General features: G+C 42.4%; 2 protein-coding genes across 3 annotated transcripts in view; one reads left to right on the top strand and one right to left on the bottom strand.

Moving 5' to 3' along the window:
• Positions 1-436: 436 nt before the first annotated feature.
• ccdc65 (coiled-coil domain containing 65) lies at positions 437-8,538 on the top strand. Its single transcript, XM_067615117.1, has 9 exons — positions 437-559; positions 2,063-2,274; positions 3,293-3,460; positions 3,544-3,713; positions 4,288-4,438; positions 4,554-4,727; positions 6,674-6,892; positions 6,974-7,114; positions 8,158-8,538. The coding sequence occupies exons 2-9, from the start codon at positions 2,131-2,133 to the stop codon at positions 8,443-8,445; spliced, it is 1,455 nt and encodes a 484-aa protein (XP_067471218.1). The 5' UTR covers positions 437-559; positions 2,063-2,130; the 3' UTR covers positions 8,446-8,538.
• Positions 8,539-9,364: 826 nt separating this feature from the next.
• strn3 (striatin, calmodulin binding protein 3) overlaps positions 9,365-25,546 on the bottom strand; it is a 30,105-nt gene continuing 13,923 nt past the window's right edge. The window contains exons 2-16 of one of the 2 annotated variants that reach the window (XM_067615113.1): positions 22,901-23,004; positions 21,505-21,578; positions 20,481-20,559; positions 19,755-19,916; positions 19,483-19,621; positions 18,572-18,716; positions 18,262-18,401; positions 17,990-18,168; positions 16,995-17,042; positions 16,728-16,849; positions 14,714-14,881; positions 14,475-14,615; positions 13,897-14,004; positions 13,680-13,766; positions 9,365-13,570 (exon numbers count right to left, since the gene is read on the bottom strand). In XM_067615113.1, the coding sequence (XP_067471214.1) occupies positions 13,401-13,570; positions 13,680-13,766; positions 13,897-14,004; positions 14,475-14,615; positions 14,714-14,881; positions 16,728-16,849; positions 16,995-17,042; positions 17,990-18,168; positions 18,262-18,401; positions 18,572-18,716; positions 19,483-19,621; positions 19,755-19,916; positions 20,481-20,559; positions 21,505-21,578; positions 22,901-23,004 (1,866 nt within the window). In that variant the 3' untranslated portion in view covers positions 9,365-13,400. The remainder of the gene's footprint in view (positions 13,571-13,679; positions 13,767-13,896; positions 14,005-14,474; positions 14,616-14,713; positions 14,882-16,727; positions 16,850-16,994; positions 17,043-17,989; positions 18,169-18,261; positions 18,402-18,571; positions 18,717-19,482; positions 19,622-19,754; positions 19,917-20,480; positions 20,560-21,504; positions 21,579-22,900; positions 23,005-25,546) is intronic. The other variant, XM_067615114.1, reaches the window with a different exon arrangement.

The raw sequence follows: 25,546 nt of genomic DNA, 5'->3' as shown, positions 1-25,546 counted from the left end.
AAAAGCTACAACCAGCAAATGTTTGGCGTTTTAATGTGAAAAATGACTCATCATTATTAAAATAGCAGCTTGGAAATCAATAAATATGGATTAGATTAGTTTAGATAGATGGATTTACCTGGAAAAGGCCTGTTTGATAGACAAAAATGAATATAATTAATAATAACTACAGTAACACTGAAGGTTACACAGTTTCTATCTCCAAAGATTAAAAATAGTAAAATGCTCCTATGAAGATAATTAACATTAATTAGGCCTAATTCTGACATTTATTTTTTGATCGATGATCCCACAGGAAGCTTTATGAAGCCTTCTGTATATGTACAGTATATTTATTTATTTACGATTATTTTTCTAATAATGTCGTCATTTACTTTAATTTGGTCTCATATTGTTTTCCATATAATATTGACCGTTGACCCCTCCTCTGCTTGTCATTTGGTTTGGACCAACATGGCGGACGGTCATTAAAGCCGTCGCCATGGTGACGGAACACAAACACACCGCCGACTGTTCACCTGAACGAGTCCGACACATTTCAGCTGTTTGATCCTCACAGGTGAGTCAGAAACATTCACACAGCAGCTGATTAACAAACTCATTAACTACAAACAGACGTCAGTTTGAGCTCATTAATTAAATTAACTCCTTGAAGTAATGATGACGTCACTGCACAAATCAAACAGCGGCGGAACAAATACTCTTAAATATACTTTACTGCAGTAAAAGTACCAATACAACACTAAAAAATGTGCTGGAAGTGGAGCTAGTTTACACTACTTTATATACAGTTAGCTAGTTTAGTCCAGTGGTTCCCAACCTAGGGGTCGGGCCCCTCCAAAGGGTCAGCAGATAAATCTGAGGGGTCGTGAGATGATTAATGGGAGAGGAAAGAAGAAAAAACAAAGTTCTTTTTCTCTAATCTTTGATTTTTGCTGAAATATTGGATCATTTGAACATTTATTGAAATGAAAGCATGTGAGAAGTTTAGAGGGAAAAATCACTATTTGGTGGAGCTGTTAACAACTCATAGACATGTGAAATGTGACCCCGACTACACACTGCTTTTTGTAAGACGTCAAAAGCCAAAAAGGTTGGAAACCACTGGTTTCATCTTTAACAATGTGTTGTATTTTAAAAGCTTGTTATATTATCCATTGTGTCAAATCTTCATCTGAAAAGTAACTAAAGCTGTCAAATAAATGTAGTGGAGTAGAAAGTACAATATTTCCCTCTGAAATGTAGAAAGTAGCATCACATGGAAATACTCAAGGAAAGTACAAGTACCTCAAAACTGGGCTTCAGTACTTGAGTAAATGTACTTAGTTACTTTCCACCACTGACTCTACTGTGTTTAAACAAGACAGTAAAAACTTTTTTTAAAATCATTGTCACTATAATTGATTAAAAAATAAATACCTCACTTTTTAACCAAAAAAAATTAATTTGATTGTAATCTATCATTTCTATAATTTCTAAATAAAATATTTGAGAAATTAGATTCAGATTATTTGAAGAAAAAATAAATAAATCAATGTTTACATTTAGCTTAAATCTGTACGTTAGATATTTCTAAGTATTCGCTTAAATTAGAGCTGCAATGATTAGTTGATTAGTTGATTAGTTGGTCACCAGAAAATTAATCAGCAACTATTTTGATAATCGATTACTCGTTCTGAGTCATTTTTCAGTAAATATCCAGTTTCTCAAATGTGACGAGTTTCTGTTTTTCTTCGTCATATCTGACAGTTGGATGTATAAACATTTCAAACAGAACTGCAACGATTAATCGATTAGTTGCCGACTATTTAATTAATCTCCAACTATTTTGATTAACGATTAATTGTTTTGAGTAATTTTTTAAGGAAAAAAAGGTGCAAATTCTCTGATTCCAGCTTGTTAAATGTGAATATTTTCTGTTTTTTTTAGTCTCTACTGAATATCTTAAATATCTAATCTGAATGTCTGACTTACAAGCTCTTTAAAAGTTCAACTTTTATTGAGTTAAAATGAAACTGGAACATGTAAATCCTGGTTTTGAATCCCTCTCTGCGTCCGTCAGGTGTTCTGTGTATTAAATAGATCAGCAGCAGCAGAGTGACGAAGAAGAGGAGGAGGAGGAGGCCGAAGATGCCGAAGAAAGCGAAGAAAGGCGGAGGAGGTAAAGGTGGAGGAAAGACGGAGGAGGAGCGACTGTTGTACATGCAGCAGAGAGCTCAGGCAGAGGAGGAGATGGCGAGGAAGAAAGAGGAGATCCTCACTCTGTTTCTGAAGGTGACTCTTTATTCTTTATATTTTATATTTTTATATTTCTTTATATTTATCCCTGTGATGAACTCTGAGCTAAATGTTTGACTTTAGGATGAGATGAGTGTTTTACAGATGTAATATTGAATCTATTGAGTATTGACTGTTTTCTTTACTCATTTTTTGTAATGTGGATCAATTTTGGAAATACAAGAGAATATTTTCTTTATAATATAGTGATATCACCAACATATGAGGCTATAGACAATTACAGTTTTCTAAAATGTTGTGGTTTGTTTTTATTAGTTTTGAAAAAGCAAAATAATGAAGAGAACTTTATGATCTAAAATACATTTTGTGCAGTTTTTTTATCTAAATTATTGTGAAGTATCTTTATTTAAACTTCAACTGCTTTCATCTCTTATTCATCAACTAACAGTTCGACTGTTTTCACTCATTACATAACAATTACAAATACATTTCAACTATTTCTGTCTACTTATCTTTTACTCGTCAACTGACTTTCAGAGCTCACGCTTCATCTGCTTTTATCCGTTGTGATAAATAACCGACACTTCAGCTGCTTTCACACAGTAACACGTCGACCGACAGTCTTTCGTCTCTTCTCTGTAACTTTCTGTTACACCTCAAAAACTGAAACTTGAGCTAATTGAAGATATTTACCAACAGCTGACACTTGAACTCCTTTCACAACGCTCCACTGATTCTCAAACTCTTTCAGGGCCTGAACTGACACTTCATCGCCTGAAGTGATTCAGCTTCAACTGTAACTTTCCTTCAATCTCTCATGATTGCACAGTTTAAATGATCTCAACCCTGTTTGCGTCGTCATGTTTCAAAATCTGAAAAAGTTCTAATTTTAAGTCGTTTGAGACATTTCAAATGTTTACAGATCAAGATGTCAGGAATCTCAGCATGACTATGTGCACAAAGCCGATTATTTTACGTAGTTATTATTTATTTCACAGCCAATCAGTGCAACTTCTTCTCCATCATCCTCTGATTTTTCTGTCTTTGACATCAGGACAAGCTGCAGAAGGAGGAGAGGAACACCGCAGTGAACCTGCTGAAGCTCAACGAAGGCTGGCGAGCGATTCTTCGTCAGACTCGAGCCGCTGAGCTGCGTAAAGACATCACGGTGCTCAGCCAGACGTTTGAGAGGCAGCTGGACGGCCTGCAGAGCATCGTCAAGGTGAACCAACACCTGCAGGGTTCAGACTGCTCGCCAACCTTGTTGACTCTCAGTTTAACACTTCCTGTTTGTTTGCACCGCAGACGTTGGAGCGCGACCTGCTGGAGGCGGAGCGTCAGTCGGCTCGGGTGCGGCGCGTCCACCTGCAGCATATGGAGCGTCTGTGGACTCAGCAGGACAAACGGATGATGTTTCTGCAGCAGCAGTGGGAGAGCTGCCTGCAGGACCTCTGCTCCACCTACAGCTCTGAGAGGTGAGTGTGAGGAGCCACAGCACCTCCTGCAGGTAACAGTGTTCACTACAGACCCAACGTGACCAACACGTTCCCACTCAAACTGATGCAAAACCATTTGGCACACAGACTCATGCGTAAAACCAGAGCTGGGAGACCAGTAGCGCATTAGAACACCGTCATCAAGAAAGTTAGACACAGATTTTTCACAACAATAATGTGCTCAAATGTGTTGAGCCATGATATTAATTCGGGTGATCACAGACCCATAAAACAGCACGCTTGTCGTGTCCATCTGACAAAAAAAGTGCTTTAATGCAACAGAAGGTAAAGTATCTCCTTGAACCTGGATTTGCTGTTCTTGGTAGTAGATGTAAAAGTAATAATAATCACAAAAGAAAGCATGCACATAAGAATGTCAGTTCAGTGGAGAGGCTACCAGAATATATGTAAACATTTGTAAATGTTAAGATCTTAGATGATCACATTTCACACATTTTAATCTGAAACTCACCTTGAAATAATTACGGCAGTTGCTGTGACCGAGGATATTTAATCCCCCATGATGATGGTTTTAACGGCGTCTGTTTTTCAGGAAACAGCTGTTGACACAAACTCAGCAGCAGCAAGCTGTGCTGGAGGACGCAGCCTTCACTTTGGAGGAGAAGCACGAAGACACGCTGACAGAAATCCACAATCTGTACGATCAAAGCATGGCGTTGTACGAGAACGCCTACGAGGAGAGGGTATCAGAGAACCACGACTCACTTCAGTCACTCAGATTCTGTTTCAACTTTCCTCTGTCAGATATTTGACTCTCTGAGGTTTGTCTTCCGTCTCCTTCTTTCTCTCTCTGGACAGACGTCTAATCTGCTCATGAATAACCAGAGACAGCTGATCGAGAAGGCCCGTCAGAACCAGGAGGCTCTGCAGAGCTACAAAACTGAAATCCGGAAACTGGAGAAACTGACGAGCAAAAACCAATGCACCGTCCGATGGCTGGAGACAGACAAGAAGAACATCAAGCGGATGAAGGTCAGTGCAGACAAACAAACGATGATTAAATCTTCATCAAATCTAACAGTGAGCCTCATGCAAGAAGCACTTGTATGAACAGATTTGTTCTTAAAGGATTTGGTTTTGGATTTTCTATATTTTTCTTATTGTCAACAAATCTCATGTTTGGAACCAAACCAACGTTGAACTGATCTACTGACAAGTATTGTGTGTGTATCCAAAGCCTGATATATCTTATTCCTCTGTGCCGTAGACCTCCGTTGTTGTTCAGTTTGGTCACGTTAGTTTGTTAATTCCTCCGAGAATCTTCACCTTATCGTGGTGGAGGCGTTTGAGTGTCCCTGTGACCCTGGAAGCCGTGTTGTTGCGGGCAACAGCACCTGGTAGGGTCTCCCAAGATAAATTGGTCCCAGGTGAGGGTCCTCAGTGAAGAGGCATTTCAGGTGTGTGGGAATCTCGCCCAGAAGAGGGACACCAGGGCACCCTGCTGGAGCCAGGCTTGGGAGGAGAGCTCACTGGTGAGCGTCTGGGCCTTGACCCACGGGACCCGGTCAGGCACAGCCTGAAGCTGCAGGGACTGGGGGTCAGGTACGTTGCCAAATGAGCAGCAGGCATGGACGGGGACCTGGACGTGCTGATCACACTACTGGCTCTGGAACCAAACTACTGGAGAGGGGCTGGACTCTCTTCCCCGGAGTTGCCCAGGGTGAGAGGCGCCGAGCGGTTGTAGAGATACTCATGAGTCCCTGGCTGAGTGCTGCAGTGTTGGAGTTCTCCCCGCAAAACGCTTCCTTGTGACTACGTGTTGCTGGGAGGAAGGCTTTGACTGTGTACGTATGTGCCAAACAGCAGTTTGGAGTATCCGGCCTTCTTGGAGTCTCTGGGTGGGGCCTTGGAGGGGGCGAGGCCCATTGAGTCTATAGTTCTGCTGGGGGACTTCAATGCTCACGTGGACATGACGGAGAGACCTGGAAGGGGGTGGTTGGGAGGAACAGCCTGCCTGATCTGAACCTGAGTGGTGCATTGTTACTGGAAATCTGTGCTAGCCGTGGACTGGCCATAACAAACACCACGTTCCAGCATAAGGTTGTTCATAAGTTACCTGGTACCAGAACACCTTCAACCAAAGATCAACGATCCACTTTGTAGTTGTGTCATCAGATCTGTGGCTGTATGTCTTGGACAAGAAAGGAGCAGAGCTGTCAACTGATCACCACCTGGTGGTGAGTTGGATCAGGTGGTGAGGGAGGCCTGGCAGACCCAAACAAGTAGTGGGGGTGGACTGGGAATGACTGGCAGAAGCCCCTGTCCATTAGGTCTTCAACTCCCACCTCTGAAGGACTTTCTCCTACATCCTTGTGGAGGTTGGAGACATGGACTCCGAGTGGGAGGTTGTGGAGGCGGCTGCTCAGAATTGTGGCCAGAAGGACATCGGTTCCTGTCGGGGCGGCAACCCAAGAACCTGTTGGTGGACACCAGCAGTGAAGGAGGCTGTCAAACTGAAGAAGGAGGTCTTTCATGTCTGGCTGGCCCAGGCGTCTCCAGAAGCAGCTGATCGGTACCCAAAGGCCAAAAGGGAGTTGGACCACTCGGGGGAAGCCTCTCTCATATGCCTGGCAGACGTCTCTGAGGTAGTCAAAAAGCTCCTCAGTCGTAAGGCGCCAGGTATGGATGAGATTTGCCCTGAGGTACTGAAGGCTCTGGACATTATTGGGCTGTCATGGCGAGCACATCTCTTCAGTGTCGCATGGAGGTCGGGGACAGAGAGAGAGTTTGTTGGAACAAATCTCACAGAGAAAAAGTCTGTCTACATCTGTTTTTAGAAAGTTTGAAATTAGACAATTAGTCTTCTGTTCCTTGCTGTCTGACAGCTCTACAGCTCTGTACACAAAGATCAATGAAGGACAACAGAGATTGATTGAGATGATTGAATCCAAGCCTTCATTGTCTTCTTCCTCTTTCAGGACTTAATCGGTGTCCAACGGGTGCTGCTGGTCTCCAGTAAGGCAGAAAACAAGTCTGTGATACAAGATCTGACAGTCACCAAAAACGAGATGAACCGAAAGACTCACAAGCTCCGGGACCAGCTGACTCAAGCTCAGGCAGCGGCGAGGAAGCAGCTCACCGACCTCACCGTCCTCAGCGACGTCCCCGTCAAGAAACTGCAAGCAGTGATCGCCAAGGTGAGACATCTCACATGATGTCTGTCTGCTGTCTGTGATCGCTCTGATTCATCTTTTCACTCTTGTGTTCTCTCTCTCCAGGGCGAGAGGCTTCTACGTGTCGCTGAAATGTGCAACAAGCTGGAGAACGAGCAGAAAAACGTCCTCACATCATCATCATCATCAACTACAGATGAACTCAGACAGGAGAAGACTGCGGCTGAGAGGGATGAAGTAGCGAAGGTAGATAGAAAACAACAAGTCCTTAATCTTCAATTTCTGTTGAGGTAAATTCAGTCTTTTTAGCATCAAATTCCCTCTTTGTGTTTCCCTGTTGAGCTGCAGGTGGAAGTATAGTAACAAAAAGAGGAACTTTGGCACTAAAAAGACTGTAACGTTGAAAGATATCTACTTGATTTGACTCATTTTGGACGCTGAAGCTTCATATTAGCACAGTACATTTCCCAACACTGTGACATTACAGAAATAAAGATTTCCTCCTCATGTTGGGAACAAAAACACACAATAAATTCATATGAGATGATAACCGTCAAATATGAGTCAGACCAAAAAACATTTCAGTATTTACAGGTGAGAAATTATCTCATGAAACATTTAGAATAGGAAAAATAATTTAATACCTGATTCAAAATAGAAATGAAGCTAAAAAAAAAAATCTTTCAAATATCTGTTAAATATTACAAAAAGCTCACCGTTGTAGAAAAAGAATAAGAGATGAACATATCAGCAGAAGATATTTTATTTCACCTTATAAGTATGTAAATATTACACACACACATTCTCTTCATGTCCAATATTAAACATTCTCCTTTTAGGAAGAGGTTGAGAAAACCTTTAAAAGAACCTTTAAACCTAGAGAATATTTGAGGTATTAATTTACTAGGAAAGATAGAAGAAGAAGAACAAATTTAAACCTTTGCAATCAGAGATCACACATAAATTAAATAAGATTTACCCCAAAGAGACTCTATAAAATAACATTATTTCAATCTAGAGCCCAAGAGTTGCAATAAACAGGAACACCCCCCCCCCCCCCCCCCCCCCCTGAACTCATAGTTAATTTAACTTGTATAAATAGTATAAATTGTCTGGAGGATGATGAAGTTAACAGGAGTTAAAGTAGAGATTACGTCATACAGTGGTGACCATAGCAACATGTGTGTAATATGTGCAAGATGCTGCAATATTGCGTGAAATGTAAAACAATGTGGTTGAATGACATTCTTTAACCTACATGTTTAAACTGAATCCGTGTGATTCCGCAGGAGACGTCCGCGTTTCCGGAGCTGCAGCCGGTGACGCGGCGCTGCAACGCCGCTCTGCTGCAGCGTCACGCTCTGAGGAGACACCGAGAGGATCTGAGCCGAGAGAACCAGCGGCTGAAGCTTCTGCTGCGTCAGCACCTGGACGCCATGACGGTCAGCGACGACACCCTGGACGGACGCCACGCTCTGCTCACCGTGCGCCTCGCGCCTCGCTCCGCGGCGCCCGCGGACACCGACAGACGCTACGCCGTCATCGAGGCGGTTCATGCTGTCAAACACTCAGTGTGACGCGGCGGTGAAATTACTGCGTCTTTTTGTTCTAACAGTTGTTTTCTCTTGAAAGAAATGTTTAAAATAAACTCTGATTTTGCTGTGAAATAATTTCAACTCAAAGTTTTCTCTTACTTACCTTTTCCTGGGGCTTTTGACAGTTTCCCATGGCCTTCTTCAGTGAAGCTCAGGTGTCCCTAAAATGTTTTAAAAGTCCTTCAAATTCCATTTTTTAATGTCAGTTCATCAAAAACTCAACAAAGGTCAGCTGAGTCTGAAAACACTGAGTTTAAATGCACATGATGTGGCCAAAAGTATGTGGACGCTTTTCAGGGTTTCTTTCCAGCAGATTGTTACTCACAAACTGCAGATAACTTTGTTGGTCCTGCAGAGCTCTGGGTCACATGTTTGGAGTTTGTTTTAATGACTGAAATGTGTGATCATGGAAAGAGAAAAACACGTGTTAATTATTGAGCTTTAGAGGTGTTTGTAGGTGGATATTATAGCTTTAGACAGAGCCAGTCTTTATGCTAAGCTAAGCTAGCTTTAGCTTCATATTTACCATTCAGACATGAGGAGTCAATCTGAACTTCTAACACGTTTCCATAATGATGAACTGTTGCTTTAAAACAAAGCAAAGCTACTTTTGATTGATTGTCTGCATTCAGATCATTTAATTTGAATAATTCTTACAGCCACAAACTCACATATTTCACAAAAATTAAAGAAAAAAAAGAGTTTTGTGTAGCAGAGAACGTTTTAGATTCCCTCACGTTTATCTGACAGTCAGGACGGGAGCCTGGAAGGAAGCAGCAACGTTTTCAGATTAAATGTGTGCAGCGTCCACATACTTTTGGCCAAACATATAAAAGCAGTCTGGGTGTGTGTTGAAGTTTCATTAACAGTTTTCACACAGAATGATGAGCAGAGCAGCAGCCTCTGTACAGGTACACCATTTAATAGTTATTATAGACATTTTATATACATTTCAACAGTTGTATTCTGCTATGTGGTACAATCTTTAAAATCTGCTGTTTCATAGTTTGTAAATCAAAAAAACCTTACAAAACTCATCAAAACTCGCAAACTGATCAGAACTTTTTTTTTTCCATTTTTTGGAAGACTAGAAAAAATACTTTTATTGTATTAATCATGCATTACACAAACAAAAAAACTCTTTAGTTACACAGTAAGTTGTAGCGTGGGTGAAAATAAAAACAAACAAAAAAAAAAAAGATTTTGTTTGGAGTCGTGATCGATCGGGAGCCGCTCGCGTTACAAATCCATTAAGTTAAAAAAATAAAATTAAAACTGAATCTGTGGAATAAAAACAAACCACAACGATAAAACGCTCCGTGAGTCCGAGCAGGCCGGGACGTTCAGCCAATCAGCTGGCAGCTTTCGCTTTCCAATCTTTGCTCCAGGAGGCCTCCGATTGGACGGTTTCTCCTGGAGTTCAAAACGAGACTTAAAAAAAACCGTCGTGTGATATAAATATGTCATGAAAGTGAGGAGAAAAATCACACAGTGATATGAAGACGATGATGAAGATGAAGAGGAGGAGGAGGAGGAGGAGGAGGAGGAGCTGGGAGCGGCGAGGCCTCGGCTGAGAACCAGGTGGGTCAGGATCCAGGTGAGACTAACGGTGCGTTCAGGTGCTCTCTGACAGTCAAACGTTCTAAACTCAAGGTTCACTTACAAGCTTTCTGTGGAGCTTTCAACCGTATGAACACCTGCTCAGGTGTGATCACATGACTCAGATACTCCAGGAACCTTCATGTGCTAAAAGAGACGAAGACGACTGAAGGAGGTGGTTTAAACTTTTTTAAACGTTTTTAAACTGATAAAAGTGTTGAACTGAGTTCTGAGTGGAAACTTCGTGACGACAGAAGAACATTTCTGCCAGAAAAAAGACAAAAACAAGACAGACGAGACTGTTCTGACGCCTCTGGATGAATCCTCGTCTTTCCTGCACTTTACTCTGAAAATATGACGTTTCTTCTTCCTGTTGACTAGTTTTCTTTTCTAGGAGAAACAAACAAACAAACAAACAGCAGCTGAACGTCTCCATGTAGCTTCTGTTCACGTCATGTGACTCTTTCTGTATCTCGAGTTGTAAAATAGAAACAGAAGAAGAAGAATCGGGAGCTTCTTAAAAACTCACATGAAGAAGAGAGAAAAGTTCCTGCAGTGAAAAATAAGATTCATTAAACATCTGCAGTCAGTCTGTGTGCTGGAGACGCAACCGTTAATCGATTAATTGATTAGTTGCCAACTCAATTAATCGCCAACTATTTTGATAATCAATTAGTCCAAATTCTCTGAGTACAGCTTATTAAATATGAATATTTATTTAGTCTCTATGACAATAAACTGAATAAAACATTTCATGTTCATCTCGGACTTTGGGAAATATTTTTTACCATTTTATAAATCAAACGGCTCATTGATTAATCGAGAAAATAACGGACAGATTAATCCATAATGACAGTAATTATGAATAATTGTGGCACCAGTTTGTCCACTGGAAGAGATCAACTGGTTTTCTTTATAACTGGATGATAATAACTGATGATTCTGTCAGCTTCATATTTAATATTTGTCTAAAAACGTATTGACGGCTGCAGTTAATTATGTTCTTATTGATTAATTGATTGTTTGTGTGGTTTGTAAAATGTCAGTAAATTAAAGATTCAGTTTATTATCAGAGGATGAAAACTAGAGACTAAAACCGTTATAAAAATAATTCATGATTAGTTTTCTGTTGATCAACTAATCAATCAATCGACCGACATGAACACCCTCCTCTTCCTCCTCCTCCTCCTCTTCCTCCTGGGCCGGGTCTCGTCTCTCCTCAGCGGCTCCTTCGCCTCCTTTACTTTCTACGTTTCATCGAATCTAAGTGAGATCCAGAAAGCGGACGTCTCCACGTTATCAGACGGAGGTTGGTCGATCCTCATGTGACAGGAAGGCGGAGGCGGGTGGGCGGGGTCTGTGAGAGTCATGATGGCAGGATTGGACGGGAAATGAGGGACCAGAATCCTCATCGGGTGCCGTTAACGAGACGTTTCCACGAATATAAAAAGGATTATAAAAACTAGATTTATTTTACACAAACAAAGAAAACTTCCACATGTAACTTAACGCCAAGCGTCCGGATCCTTCGCTCGTTACATCGGTGGCTGAAATGCAGGGCCCTGATTGGCCCACCAGGGGCTGAGGTGGAGGGAGGTGGGGGGTTAGTACGAACCAATCATCTGCTCCCGTTAGGACAGACGTCCAATCAGCTCAAACCGGCAGCAGAAACAGAAAATCTGATTTTCAGACGGACGCGGTTTTTCTCTCCAACATGTTTCAGCTTCTTCATTCACGATCTTTAAAAACTGTAAAAAGGTTAAAACCCAACAAATCTGTTTTCTTGAAGCTTTGGTTCAGATTTGATTAAAAACTTAAAAGACCACAGTGGATTAAAATCATCGACAGGTTTCCGTTCTGCTGCGGGTTTCGGCCGGATTCTCGTTTCTATTCGACTCCGCTGCGGCTGGAAGTCGACGCTTTGAAGGAAAAATCCCCGTCAGACGTTCGTCCTCTGACACTCAGCTCAGGTTTGTTCCGGATATTAAAAACAGATTCATTCACCGACACTTTTCCAAACACGTCTCAACACGTTACAGCAGAATCTGTGGCGCGTTCACTTCTGATTGGCCGGTGTCGAGTTAAACCTCCCTGCTGTGATGTCACAGCGTACCATCATCAGAGCTGCGTGACGACTCTGATTATTTAAATGAGAGGTTTTCCAGCCTTCTACTGAATATTAATGATTGTCAATTGATCTGCTGATATTGTTTTAATTATCTGATCAACCATGTAGTTTATAAACTAAAAAAAATGTGAGAAATCGTCTTGTTTTGTTTGACCAACAGTCCAAAAATAAAAAATATTCAGTTTACAGTGAAATCTGAGACGTTGCAGAGTTTCTTTGCTTGATGAATAACTTTAAAGCTTCATCAGTTATTGAACATTTTATTCGTCAGGGTGTCCTGCAGCCTCGCGGTGCAGATCCAGTTGTTGAGTCGCAGGTGGTTCTTCTCTTTCTGCTCATCGTTTCTGTCTGTATCTACACTGTAAACTCTCCTTTAACGGCAAAAAAAACACCTAAATTATCAGTGAAACTGAGCGTTACTTCTGTCAACACACTAATTTACTGTCAGTTTACTAAACTGCTGCAGTTTAAGAGCTGAAATAAAAAAAGAAAAGAAGCATAAATCCAATACTGTGGGGTTTGTTGTTTCTTCCTGTTTGTTTGCTGATTCTGACTCTGAAACCCAAACCTGATGTTTACAGTCAGGATCAAACAGCTGCTGTGATGTCACTGCTGCTTTTCACAAGAAGAAGAAGAAACACTGACAGAAACAAGAACGTCACTGAGCTGATTTGGGGGATTTTTCCTTTAAGTGTGTCGTCTGCTCTGCTAGTGTTAACACGATGGGGGGGTGGGGGGGTGAGGGGGGGGTATGTAGTGTCATCAGAGCTACGTCGTTCAGGACTCTGCAGACGGGGGGAGATGACATCACAGGACAGGTGAGCTGCTCTGTGTGATGCAGATCTACCTGCAGGGTTTAAACAACGTTTCCACAACGTTACCGTGTTTCTGCTGCTGAACGTCTCTCAGTGTCTTCAGTCAGTGGCAGGGAGAGGAGGACACACCTCTTCACGTACAGTGTGTGTGTGTGTGTGTGTGTGTGTGTGTGTGTGTAGTCGTCCAGCGGAGGTCCTGCTCACCTCCAGTCTTTCATTAATATATATTCTTTGTTCAGAGACCTGAACAGACCTGAATCCTGTTTGTTTGTGTTTACAGACCAGCCTCTCTCTCTCTCTCTCTCTCGCTCTCTCTCTTTGTCTGTCTGTGTCTCTCGCCCCGCGGCCATCTTGCTGCTCCTCCTCCTCCTCCTCCTCCTCCTGCTCCTCCTGGTCTACACATAGACCCTGGCGAGGGCGTCGGCTCCGGCGGAGGCGATGAAAGCCTTGGAGGGGTGGAAGGCCACGTCGTAGATGGCCTCCTCGCTCTTCTTACGGTGAGCTGTGATCTCCTGGACGCACGTCTTACTGTCCAGGTTCCACAGACGCAGCGAGCAGTCGTGACCTGAGGACGAGGACACGGTGACGGTGTTCAGATGATGATTCTCTACATGTTCACTGTGTCTTTGTTGTAAATGAAGGAGAACAGGAAATATAAATATAAGGAGACTTACTGCCGGACATCAGGTAGATCCCGTTAGGATCCACAGCCAGACTGGTCACTGCGTCCAGGTGAGCCACCATAGCATGGATCACTTTACCTGCACACACACGCACACACACACACACACACACACAGAGAGACGAGAGGTCAGACAGGTGTAGAACAGCAGAACCAGGTCTTCACCTGGTTCATGTGTCTGACAGACGGAGACGGGAGAACACACCCACCTGACTTGTTATCGTAGAATTTGATGTGTCGGTCTTCGTGAGCGGTGATGGTGACCGGCAGCGTGGGATGACTGACCACCTTATTGATATGATTGGACCCCGGCAGGGCTGAGAGAAGAAGAAGAGAAGAGGAGAAGAAGAGAAGAAGAAGAGGAAAGAAGAGGAAGAGAGAAGAAGAAGAGAAGAGAGAAGAAAACAGAAAAGGAGAAAAGAAGAGGAGAGAGAAGAGGAAGAGAAGAAAACAGAAGAGAAGAAGAGAAAGAGAAAAGAGAAGAAGAAGAAAAGAAGAGGAGAAGAAGAGGAGGAAGAGAAGAGAAGAAAACAGAAGAGAAGAAGAGAAAGAGAAAAGAGAAGAAGAAGAAAAGAAGAGGAGAAGAAGAAAAGAAGAGGAGAAGAAGAGGAGGAAGAGGAGAAGAAAACAGAAGAGGAAAGAGGTTGAGAAGATGAAGAGAAGAAGAAGAAAAGAGGAGAAGAAGGAGAGAAGAGATGAGAAATGAAAGAGAAAAAAGAGGAATATAAATGATTTTTCTACATGTTAGACAGGTGACGTCTTGTTGATGGTGTGTGTGTGTTCTTACTGCCTTCTCCCTGCCCCTTCAGCACCAGTGCCTGCTGGGAAGTCTCCAGGTCGTACACCACCACGTCGCCGCTGTTAAAGGACGCCACCATGTGGGCGGGGTCACAACCGTTGAAGTCCACCGCTGTGGGGACGCCGTGCTCTGCAGACACAAACACACACACACGTGGTTAGAAGCTGGACTCAGTGTTCATGTGTAACCGTGGCGTCGTCCTGCGAGCGGCGGCGGCGCCTCCTCACCCTTGTTTGAGTTGAAAGTGCTGATGCAGGGGTTCTTCTCCTGCGGGTTCCACAGTTTGACCGTTCCGTCAGCCGAGCAGGACAGCAGGCGGTTCTTGATGCCGCTGTAAGCCAATCCCCACACGGCGTCTGTATGCTCCGCCCACGACCCAGCCAGGACGCTGGGATCTGATTGGACAAGAGGAAAGAGGGGCAGGGCTATTAATCTTACATGAATGTTTTTATGAGGAACTGTTGGAGTCCTGTATCCTGTATTTGATGAGTTGTCAGAAACAACAACATGTAGAAGATGTGTACAGTTATGATGTTTTGTGTCAGACATGGCGGCAGAGTGAAAAAACACACTCACTGGTGCGTTTAATGACACCAGTCAGGTGGTTTCATCCCTTCGTCCTCACACCAGAACATGTTCACAGAGGAACTTCTCCCTCAGTGTGTGTGTGTGTGTGTGTGTGTGTGTGTGTGTGTGTGTGTGTGTGTGTGTGTGTGTGTGTGTGTGTACGTTGGGTTTCAGGTGTTGGTTTTTGTGTGGTTTATATTTCACTCCGTCTGTAACTTTCTAAACAGATGTTCTGACTTTCACCAGAGTTTAAACTTTTCTCTCAGCTTCTCTTTTCATTCTTGACACAAATTTCTCACTTTTCACGTGAACAACCGCTTGCAGCACTATGTCTGCCCTCTAAGAGAGAGAGAGCGAGAGAGAGAGAGAGAGGCTGCTATGATGACCTGCTTCTCACTCCTTCAACTGACTGGACAACATGAACCCAAACAAACTGATTCTGCTCAGTTCTAACATCAACACCTCATAATAACATCAATATTGTGATGTGAACATTTTTTACTACATTCAGATGTATACTGGTATTATCATGAACAATGTATGAAACACCTTAAAATAGCTGAAAACAGTAAATTCAGATGGAGCTGATCTCACACCTCGTTAACTAGTGTTGGTGTGACAGCAGACAGACTCTGTCTCTAACTTTCTTTACTTAATCAGAACTTAAAGATGATCAATTTATGAACAACTGAAACTAAACTCAATCAATTTAAATCACAGCTGAATGTAATAAAATCTGTGAGTTGTTGGCCCCGTTTACAGCTGGCGATGTGATCGATCTCACTTCCCCGCTCTACATAAACACCCACGCCATTTCCCTTCTCAAGACCAAATTCATTCAGTATTCGTCCAAAGCTGCTCAACTCGTCTGATAACAGGATAAATATTCAAAATATAAGAGAGAGAGAGAGAGAGAGAGAGAGAGAGAGAGAGAGAGAGAGAGATCTAATGTTAGTTAATGTTCTGTGTTCTTCTTCACATCCAACAGATCAGCTGTTACACACAGTCCAGGTTCATACAGTCAAACTGTTTGGAGTAAAGCAGCCGTCATGATCAATCCTGAGCTCATCATGTCCAGCAGCAAAACTAAAAGCTGTCGTGATTTGACAGGACAGAGGAAACTATCCAGCTACGTTCAGCTTCTGAAATATTAATGATTTAATTTCTATTCTAACTGTGGGTTTGAAGAAGGAAAGCAGGAGAAAAACAGGAAAACACGTTTTTAATTCACATGAAAAACTAAATAATTAGTTCATCCTGTTATCAAACCAGTGGAGCAGCTTCGGACGGAGGGTCGTGTGTCTGGTCTGCAGGAAAATAGAGGACGTCAGCTGAGTAGGCGGTCCTTCAACGTGGCCCAGGATGCATTGCGTTTACACTGCTGAATGAATGTGGTCACATGCGGCCCAGACCACCTCCCAATGTGGTCTGAGTGATCGGATTCTTGGGTGTGTTTACACCTGTATTTACAGCTGTTCACTAGTGATCAGATCACCTGAGACGATGTTGATACCAGGTGTGATCAGGGCCGTAGTGCATCATACTGTCACAAATGCATCTGTACATGTATATATATATATTTTAATCAGAATCAATCTAGACACATTATCATACACACCTTTACTGACAGGTATATGAGTGTGTGTGTGTGTGTGTGTGTGTGTGTGTGTGTACCGTAGGTGTCGTAGGGGTCGACGTTAGAGCTGGGGATGTTCCACCACTGGATGGTGGAGTCGAGGCCTCCACTGAAACACTGTTCACCACTGGAGGTCATCGCCAACGACAGCACCGGACCACTGGAGGGAGACAGAGACACCTTTAAAAACATCCTGAATACATAAGAATCTACTCGCTATTATTATTATGAGAGTGTGTGTGTGTGTGTGTGTGTGTGTGTGTGTGTGTGTGTGTGTGTGTGTGTGTGTGTGTGTGGATACGTACACATGAGCTCTGAATGTGTAGATGGGTTCCACATCAAAAGAGGCACTTCTGGAAAACACAAAGTCAAAAAAACGGCAAGTTTAAGAGTTATTGAACACATCATGTGCATCATTAAACCACCTTCTCTCCATCATCTGCTACTATCTGTAGTTTAAAGTTTAAAAAGCCAAAGCTGAGCTGTGATGATGTGCTGCAGCAGTAAATCCTGAAGGGGGGGGGGGGGGGGGGGGATTCTTTACAGGGATTATGAGCGAGCGGGACACTGATGCGTCTGTTTGCAGAGTCAGAAAATGCTGCGGGAGAGAAAATGAGATGCAAATACTTGAGATGTGTCAGTGTGAGGAGGGATTTTCCTCTGAAGGAGAGAGACTCCAGGAACTGCAGGAAATAACCTGATCGACTTTCCTCAGGTCATGTGACATATAATTATATTCTGCATTCAACATTTTGTTTTTGTTTTGATCCTGAAGAGAAGAAGCATCAAATACTGTAAGAATATAGTTTTAATTGAACAGTTTCCTGCAGCAGCTTCACAATAAAAGTCCTCCGATTGATTCATTCTTCAGTCGCTGTGACATCAGAAAACTGAAAAATGTCCATCACAACTTCCTGGAGTCTAATGTGACGTCATGAAATGTCAAAACTTCAAAAATATTCCAGTTATAACGACGTAAGACAAGAAAAAACAGCAAATATCTACACTTGAGAACCTGGAAGCATCAAATATTTAATATTTGTGCTTGAAAAAGGAAACAGTGTCTGATTAATGTTCTTTCAATCCACTAATCAATAACTGATTTGTCGACTCAGACGGCTGCAGCCTCACATCACCTTCAGATAATCAATTAAAAAGCATCTTAACAGCCAGTATGAACATGAGGAACGTCATGATCAGGCTGATTGATCAGTAAAACTTTTATTTAAAACAACCCATCAGATGTGTTGCTGTTAGTGTTGATGTGTGTTTATCGTGTCGTGATGGCGGCGTGGCGTACTTTTTGGCGGGGACGGTCTTGGTGAGGTTCCACAGTTTGAGGGTGTGGTCCTCGGACACAGTGACCAGGCAGGGCTCGACGGGGTGGAAGGCCAGCGCTCGCACGCCGTCAAAGTGGCTCCGCAGCGTGTACTTAGGATTCCACGTCTTCCTGAATGAAGACTCCTTATTGGACGGCAGCTGAGGGGGGCGGGACGATAAATTTGATCAAGATTCATCATCAGACGTCTTAAAGTCTCACCGTGTGTGTGTGTGTGTGTGTGTGAGACTCACATCGTAGCTGTAGTCTGATTCGTCGTTGGTGACAGTGAGGTCAGCGAGGTCGCCCAATCCCAGCACGCTCTCCAGGACGTCGTCAGACCCCCCCAACAGGAAGGACTTCCCCCCGCCGGTAGGAAACGGTAGAGGCTCCGCTGCAGAGCACCAGAGGAAACCGTTTCATCAATTAGTTGATTATTGATTAACGGTTTCTGACACTTTATAGCTTGATACTGGTTGTATCTGATTGGCTGATGACTGTCCTCCATCTAAAGCCCAGCATGTGATTGGCTGGGAGGAGCTCTAACTGGGATATGTGGCGTACATATCTCACCCCACTCCGTCCCGTCTCCGGAGCTCCGGGCCTCGCCTGCGCCCTCGCCATCCTCGGCCGTCACCAGGAAGTCAAACTCCTTCAACGCTTCCTCTGTGTCAGCGTCGTCCTCCGACGCCAAGCCCTCGTTCCCCACCTGGAGGAGGAGGAGGAGGAGTAGAAACAGAGGAGAGGAGGAAGAGTAGAAACAGAGGAGGAGGAGGAGGAGGAAGAGTAGAGACAGAGGAGAGGAGGAAGAGTAGAAACAGAGGAGGAGGAGAAGAAGACAAAACAGGTGAGGAGACGGCAGAGGAGGAGTTAAAACAGTAGAAGAGACAGAATGAGAAGGAGGAGACAAAGTAGGAGAGAGGACGACGAGAGAGGAGAAGGTGGTGAGGAGGAGGAAGAGGAGAAAGAATGAGGAGTAGAGGAGAAGGTGAGGAGATGAAAGAGGAAGAGGGAAAGGAGGGAAAACCCAGCAAGGAAAAGGGATGAAGAGTGAGGAAGTAAAGACATGACGGAGGGAGAGATGGATTAGAGAAGAACAGGAGGGAAGTATTTATTTAAACCCAGCTGTGACTAGTGTATAAATAGTTACTGAGTGTGTGTGAGAGTGTGTGTGTGAGAGTGTGTGAGAGTGTGTGTGTGAGTGTGTATGTGTGAGTGTGTGAGAGTGAGTGAGTGTGTGTGTGAGTGTGTGTGTGAGAGTGTGTGTGTGTGTGTGAGTGTGTGAGAGTGTGTGAGAGTGTGTGAGAGTGTGTGAGAGTGTGTGTGTGTGTGTGAGAGTGAGTGTGTGTGTGAGTGTGTGTGAGTGTGTGTGTGAGAGAGTGTGTGTGTGTGTGTGTGTGTGTGTGTGTGTGAGTGTGAGAGAGTGTGTGTGTGTGAGTGTGTGTGAGAGTGTGTGTGAGTGTGAGTGTGTGTACCTTGGTCTTGTGTTTCTTGGCTCGGTGGTGTTTGTCGGTGCTGATGTCATCCATCAGGTCTCCCTCCTCATCCTCGTCTTCGTCGCTGTCCTCTGCGTTCTCCAGGAAGTTGAACGTCTCCAGAACGTCACCTGGATTCCTGAATCCATAAAAACACACACAGTCATACGTGACCTCTGTGTGACCTCTGACCTCAGCACCTGTGTGTGTATGTGTGTGAGTGTATGTGTGTGTGTGTGTATGTATGTGTGTATGTGTGTGCGTGCGTTGACCTCTTGCTGTCCTTGCGGCGCTCCGTCCCGTTGATCAGGTGCTGCAGGTTCTTGTTCTCCACAGATCCGTTCTGCTCGGAGCCCGACAGGCCGAGCAGAGAGCGAACCCTCTGAGTACGAACGTCCAGGATGGTGTCTGTGTATCCTACTTCCTGCAGGTACCTGAACACACGCACACGCGCGCACACACACACACGGATCAATACCTAGAGTCCCAGCAGCACTAGCAGCAGATAACAGAATAACATCCTGATCCAACACGCTGGTGTTTTTAGCAGCTAGAAATGTTTCTACTGAGCTGAAAGTAGAAACAGTAAAAACATTAGAAACTGTTCAGAGCTTTTTACTGACAGGGAATAATTCTACACACGTTCATCTCATTATTTAACACTTTAGCCACATTTAATATGAACATCTGACATTATAACATGATATATACATGACTGAAAATAAGGGAAAGCATCGTAGATCCCCTTTAAAACTCTCTAGTCTAGTTTTTGATTACTTTATTTTATTCACTTATTGTATTCATGTTGTAAAATTACATTTTATCTGTTATTATTAAGTTGATGTTATTTGTCGTTGTTTTTTGTATTTCCATTTCTTCTTCTTTTCCTTTTGTTTTGATATTTTTTATTTCTCGCGTGCATTAATCTCAGAGTGTTTGAGTGTTAACTTGTTTGGTTTTATTATGGGAATAATAAAGTTTGATTGATTGATTCTTACTGTCTGAGTAGTTGTCTTCCTTGTTTCCAGGTGAGCTGACTGTTGGCGGGAACAGCAGAGACCTCGGAGTCTTTGGTGTCTAAAGGACAAACACACGAAAAATAGACAACAATGAAATACTGATAAATACTTCCATATCTGTAGCCTGCTGTGCTTCTATGATGATGAAAGTTGTATATTTTAATTACACTGTATAACCAGGGACAGGAGCTGAACATTAGTGACAGCTATAAACTCTGTGCAGCACATCAGCTTCATGCTCTGTATTGGAAATATGTTGAATGGCATCGTCCTTATAAAATAAAAATAAAAATAAAGAAATCCTGCTGGACGCTTGTAGATCAATACTGATCTGATACACTGATCAATACTGACCCCAGACTGACCTCATTAAACAGGTCAGGAAATCACATTAAACCTGCACTTCCACTCATCAGAAACATGATGTGAACATGAACTCTGACATATTATCAGCTTTAAGTTGATATGTTGAACTTATTTCCACATCCAGCAGTTACGCAGCGACGTTATCGTTCATGTGGAGTCGTGTTTGTGTCCACCTGGTGAATGTTTCTGCTCTCCACCAGCTCCTGAGGGAAATATCAGGCTCTTCAGCTGCTAAATGCTCCACTATGTTCACCAGCTAGTCTACAGCTAACTGTGTCTGTTTAACCTTTTTATGACATTAGATGTTTTTCTCTTATATTCCTGCAGCACTGACACTCTTCTATCCATTCATACACACAATATACTGATCCACATACAGTATGTTCACACTATATTCACGCGGAAGAGGAGGAAAAGTGAGGCGAGGAAGAGGAGGAGGAGAGAAAAGCAGGATATAAAGCTGAGTATTAGAAGAGATTAAAGAGGAGGAGGAGCAGAGTGTGATGTGGATGTAAAACTCTGCAGAGTTTCAGATGTGAGCAGTAAGAAACGTCTTCAACACATGGTCCTGCAGAGAGGAAGAACTCTACCAGGACGGATCAGCGTGTAAACGTCCCGACCGACACACGTCACCGACCTGATTCAAAGCTTGGCATCTTCATCTCTCCTTGGTTTAACTCTGTTCCGTATTTTAACTTGTGATATTTTGCTCTGTGGAGGAAACAGAAAATACATTTTAACTTCTATTACCAGAAAAATACAACAAACAGCTTAAACAAGACTTTAAATCACTGCATCCTGAACATGGTCAGGAGGAAGACTGTGTGATGTGATAGAAAGCTCCAGAACAGCTACTAAATGGACCTTAAGGTTGGGCTTCTTAAATCGATCACAGATTAGCTGGTTACATCTTCATATGAAGTCACTGAGTTTAGAGAACTGGGAATAACTAATCAATGAATGAACCAATCACTGCTAGCTGCAGTTAACAGACACTTGGAGATCAAACTGGGCTTAACCTTCCATGGGAATGTTGTTATTATCATTTTAATGTTCACGTTTCCCATCAGAACACAAACGCATCACTGCTGCACATCTCTAATAACCAGTCGTACCAGTTATTATACCAGTTATTATACCAGTTATTATACCAGTTATTTTGAGTTATTATACCAGTTATTATACCAGTTATTATACCAGTTATTATGAGTTATTATACCAGTTATTATACCAGTTATTATGAGTTATTATACCAGTTATTATACCAGTTATTGAGTTATTATACCAGTTATTATACCAGTTATTATGAGTTATTATACCAGTTATTATACCAGTTATTATACCAGTTATTATACCAGTTATTATACCAGTTATTTTGAGTTATTATACCAGTTATTATACCAGTTATTATACCAGTTATTATGAGTTATTATACCAGTTATTATACCAGTTATTATGAGTTATTATACCAGTTATTATACCAGTTATTGAGTTATTATACCAGTTATTATACCAGTTATTATGAGTTATTATACCAGTTATTATACCAGTTATTATGAGTTATTATACCAGTTATTATACCAGTTATTATACCAGTTATTATACCAGTTATTATGAGTTATTATACCAGTTATTATACCAGTTATTATGAGTTATTATACCAGTTATTATACCAGTTATTATACCAGTTATTATGAGTTATTATACCAGTTATTATACCAGTTATTATACCAGTTATTATGAGTTATTATACCAGTTATTATACCAGTTATTATGAGTTATTATACCAGTTATTATACCAGTTATTATGAGTTATTATACCAGTTATTATACCAGTTATTATGAGTTATTATACCAGTTATTATGAGTTATTATACCAGTTATTATGAGTTATTAAACCAGTTATTATATCCATCAAGTCTGCAGAGATGAGCTGAAAGCAGCAGTGATGAAGGTGTAATCTTGTTGTGATGAGTGATGTGTTTATGTTGATGTTTATGTTGATGTTTATGTTTATAAGAGTCATTTCTCACCTTTCCTGCTTTAACGCGTATTCTAACATCTTTATTCTTCTGACCAGGTCGTTCTTCAGGTTCTCCTGACCTTTCCTCTCGCCCTGCAGGAACGCTATCCTCGCCTGGAGACACACAAACAGACAGGTGATTCATTCATGATGTCATCCTCCAGGTGAGATCAAACATCCGTTAACCCTTTCACCCCCACTGATGTAATATCTGTCATCAATCACACAGTCTCAGTCAGAAACCTTCCAAACCAAACACAGTGTCTGTCCACTGCAGGCAAACATCCATACATCTGCTTAGAATCCAGTCAGAAGTAGTTTCCATGGTTATAGTACAAACAGGAAGTGCTTGGAGCTAATGCAGCATGGCTTCTTATCTTTACATATTTTTGTTCTTATACTCAACATTATAACTGATGTTTCTTTAATCAGTACACCTGAACTACAGTATGATTATGAGAAATATGATTCACGTCTTCTCCCAGTTACAGTATAATCAGCTCCCCAGTCTGAGCTCCCATAACAGCCAACAAGAGTCTCATGTTTCACCTGCTGTTCTTCATCATCTCTGGTGTGAAAGTGTCACATCTCAACAGTCCAGTCCTGGTTTTAGTTCAGTTATAAAATCTTATTAACACCACAGAGCGTCTCTACTGATGAAGAGTCCGTCACACTTCAACATGGAGCTGAGAACGTTTCCATCACAGTTACGTCATTTAGAGACACGACTGTGTAAAACTTTATAGACTGTCATGTTGTCACGCTGTGTTACTGTGTGTGTAATGATGTGGCTTTAAAAAAAACCAAACTCACAGCCTCATCGACTGCAGCATGGACTCAGCAGGAGGTAGAGGGCGGCCCTGCTGTGAACCAGTAATGTCATAAAACAGTCCCAGATGTGACATTAGATGTAACTGCTGGCACTGAACAGCCCGACTGAGCCTGAACGCAGCAACTTAATGTGGTTTAATGAAGTGTTGTTTCCATCAGGAAACTGTTTCATGTCGTCTGTGTGGTCTGTTCAGACTCAGCAGGTGTTTGTTAGTGACACACATCCTTCCTATCAGCACAGCAGATGATTGACGGCGCTCTCCTCCACTCAGGCGTCAGCATGAACCTGATTGGATATGAAAGTGCAGCTTGCTGGGCTGTGATTGGCCTGTTTCTCCTGTTCGAGCAGGACTGTGTAGAAGCAGCAGCAGCAGAGTTCAGCATCACTTCTCCCCTTTGAAGATATTTCAGTGGTTTAATAATCCGGCCGGGAAGAAAAAAACTCATTCAACTGCAAATTAGGATTTAAAATCCGTCAGTGTGAGGATTCAGAGCTTCTTCTTCTTCTGTGGTGTCTGTTTTCAAACTTACTGAACTTTTTAAACTCTGCAGCAAAAAAGCCAAATTTATCCTGATGACATAAGATGTGGGAACACAGATAATCTCAATATATTTGGTGTTTTTGACATTATTTCTGACATTTTACACATTATCGGTTGGTCAAAAAATGATCAACAGATCAATAACTCTGATAACTGAACCATGTGAGACGGAGGCTTCTGATTGGCTAAACAGCATAGACCATGTTAGGTCACCAGCATACACGAGATGATTAACTGTGTTAGAAAATATCTGGTTCTTTGATAAAAAGTCAAAGGCAGAAAGTAAACTACAACTCCCAAGATGCATTTCAGCAAGAAACATCCAATCACAGAGCTCAGAGGTCAGAGGTCAGTTTTGCTGCTAAAGATCACAAAACACAATCTGCAAATTGACTTTTAACTTTCGGGTCATTTGTGGAAGAATTCATCAACTATGGCGCCACGTTTTATTCTCAACCGCTACGATGAAGCACTTCACTACCGTGACATCACTTCCTGTCTAGCTGCTTCAGTCGACTCAGTCTCTCGTTCAGCGTTTCTTTCATCGCTCTCTGTGAAAAAATGAAGCCTGTTCCTGGAGTTCATGCTCCGCTACAGCAGCTGCTGTCAGACATTTAAACATTTATGATTTTAAGTTTAACAAAGATGAAAAAAATAAAAACTACAAACCCACCAGTGTAACTTGGTTTGGTTCATAAAACTGACCAACACTCTCTCTACGGTATTTATCTGTCCTGCTGTTATTACAGACGTCTCTGAGCTCGCCGTGACCCCCCCGCCCCCCCCCCCCGACAACCGTGACATTTAGCCTGTGAATGTCTGGGGCTTCTGGGAAATGGTGTTCGCTAAAAGACATAAATATGGAATAAACAGTGATATTAGATGGTCCTTATCTAAACATATGACGTGAGCTGCAGGACTGTTGAGGACGGTTCTGATCCGGGGCTGTATTTCTACCTCTCTGTGTAGTTACACATGACGAGAGCTGTTTCAGTATTTAGAGCCGTTTGACAAAATGACAAAAACCTGATTTCTGTGAAACAAAGTTGAAATAATTGAAACAGATGTGCAGAACTCATAAACCTATATGATAGTTATATTATGCAGGAGAGTCCTGTGTTTCCATGGATGTGAGTTAAGGAAACAACTGAAATGGGGAATAAAGAAAAGAGAAAGAGGAAACACGCCGTCATCCGTCGTCAGAGAAAAAACACTACAACTTCAACAAATCAACTGTCGACCTGCAAGACTTCATCTGTCTGTCTGTCTGCTGGTCCGTTTGT

The sequence above is a fragment of the Thunnus thynnus genome, chromosome 16 (genome assembly GCF_963924715.1).
Source record: "Thunnus thynnus chromosome 16, fThuThy2.1, whole genome shotgun sequence".
Taxonomy (NCBI): domain Eukaryota; kingdom Metazoa; phylum Chordata; class Actinopteri; order Scombriformes; family Scombridae; genus Thunnus; species Thunnus thynnus.
The sequence above is the reverse complement of the archived record's forward strand: the minus strand, read 5'-3'. Positions and strand labels throughout refer to the sequence as shown.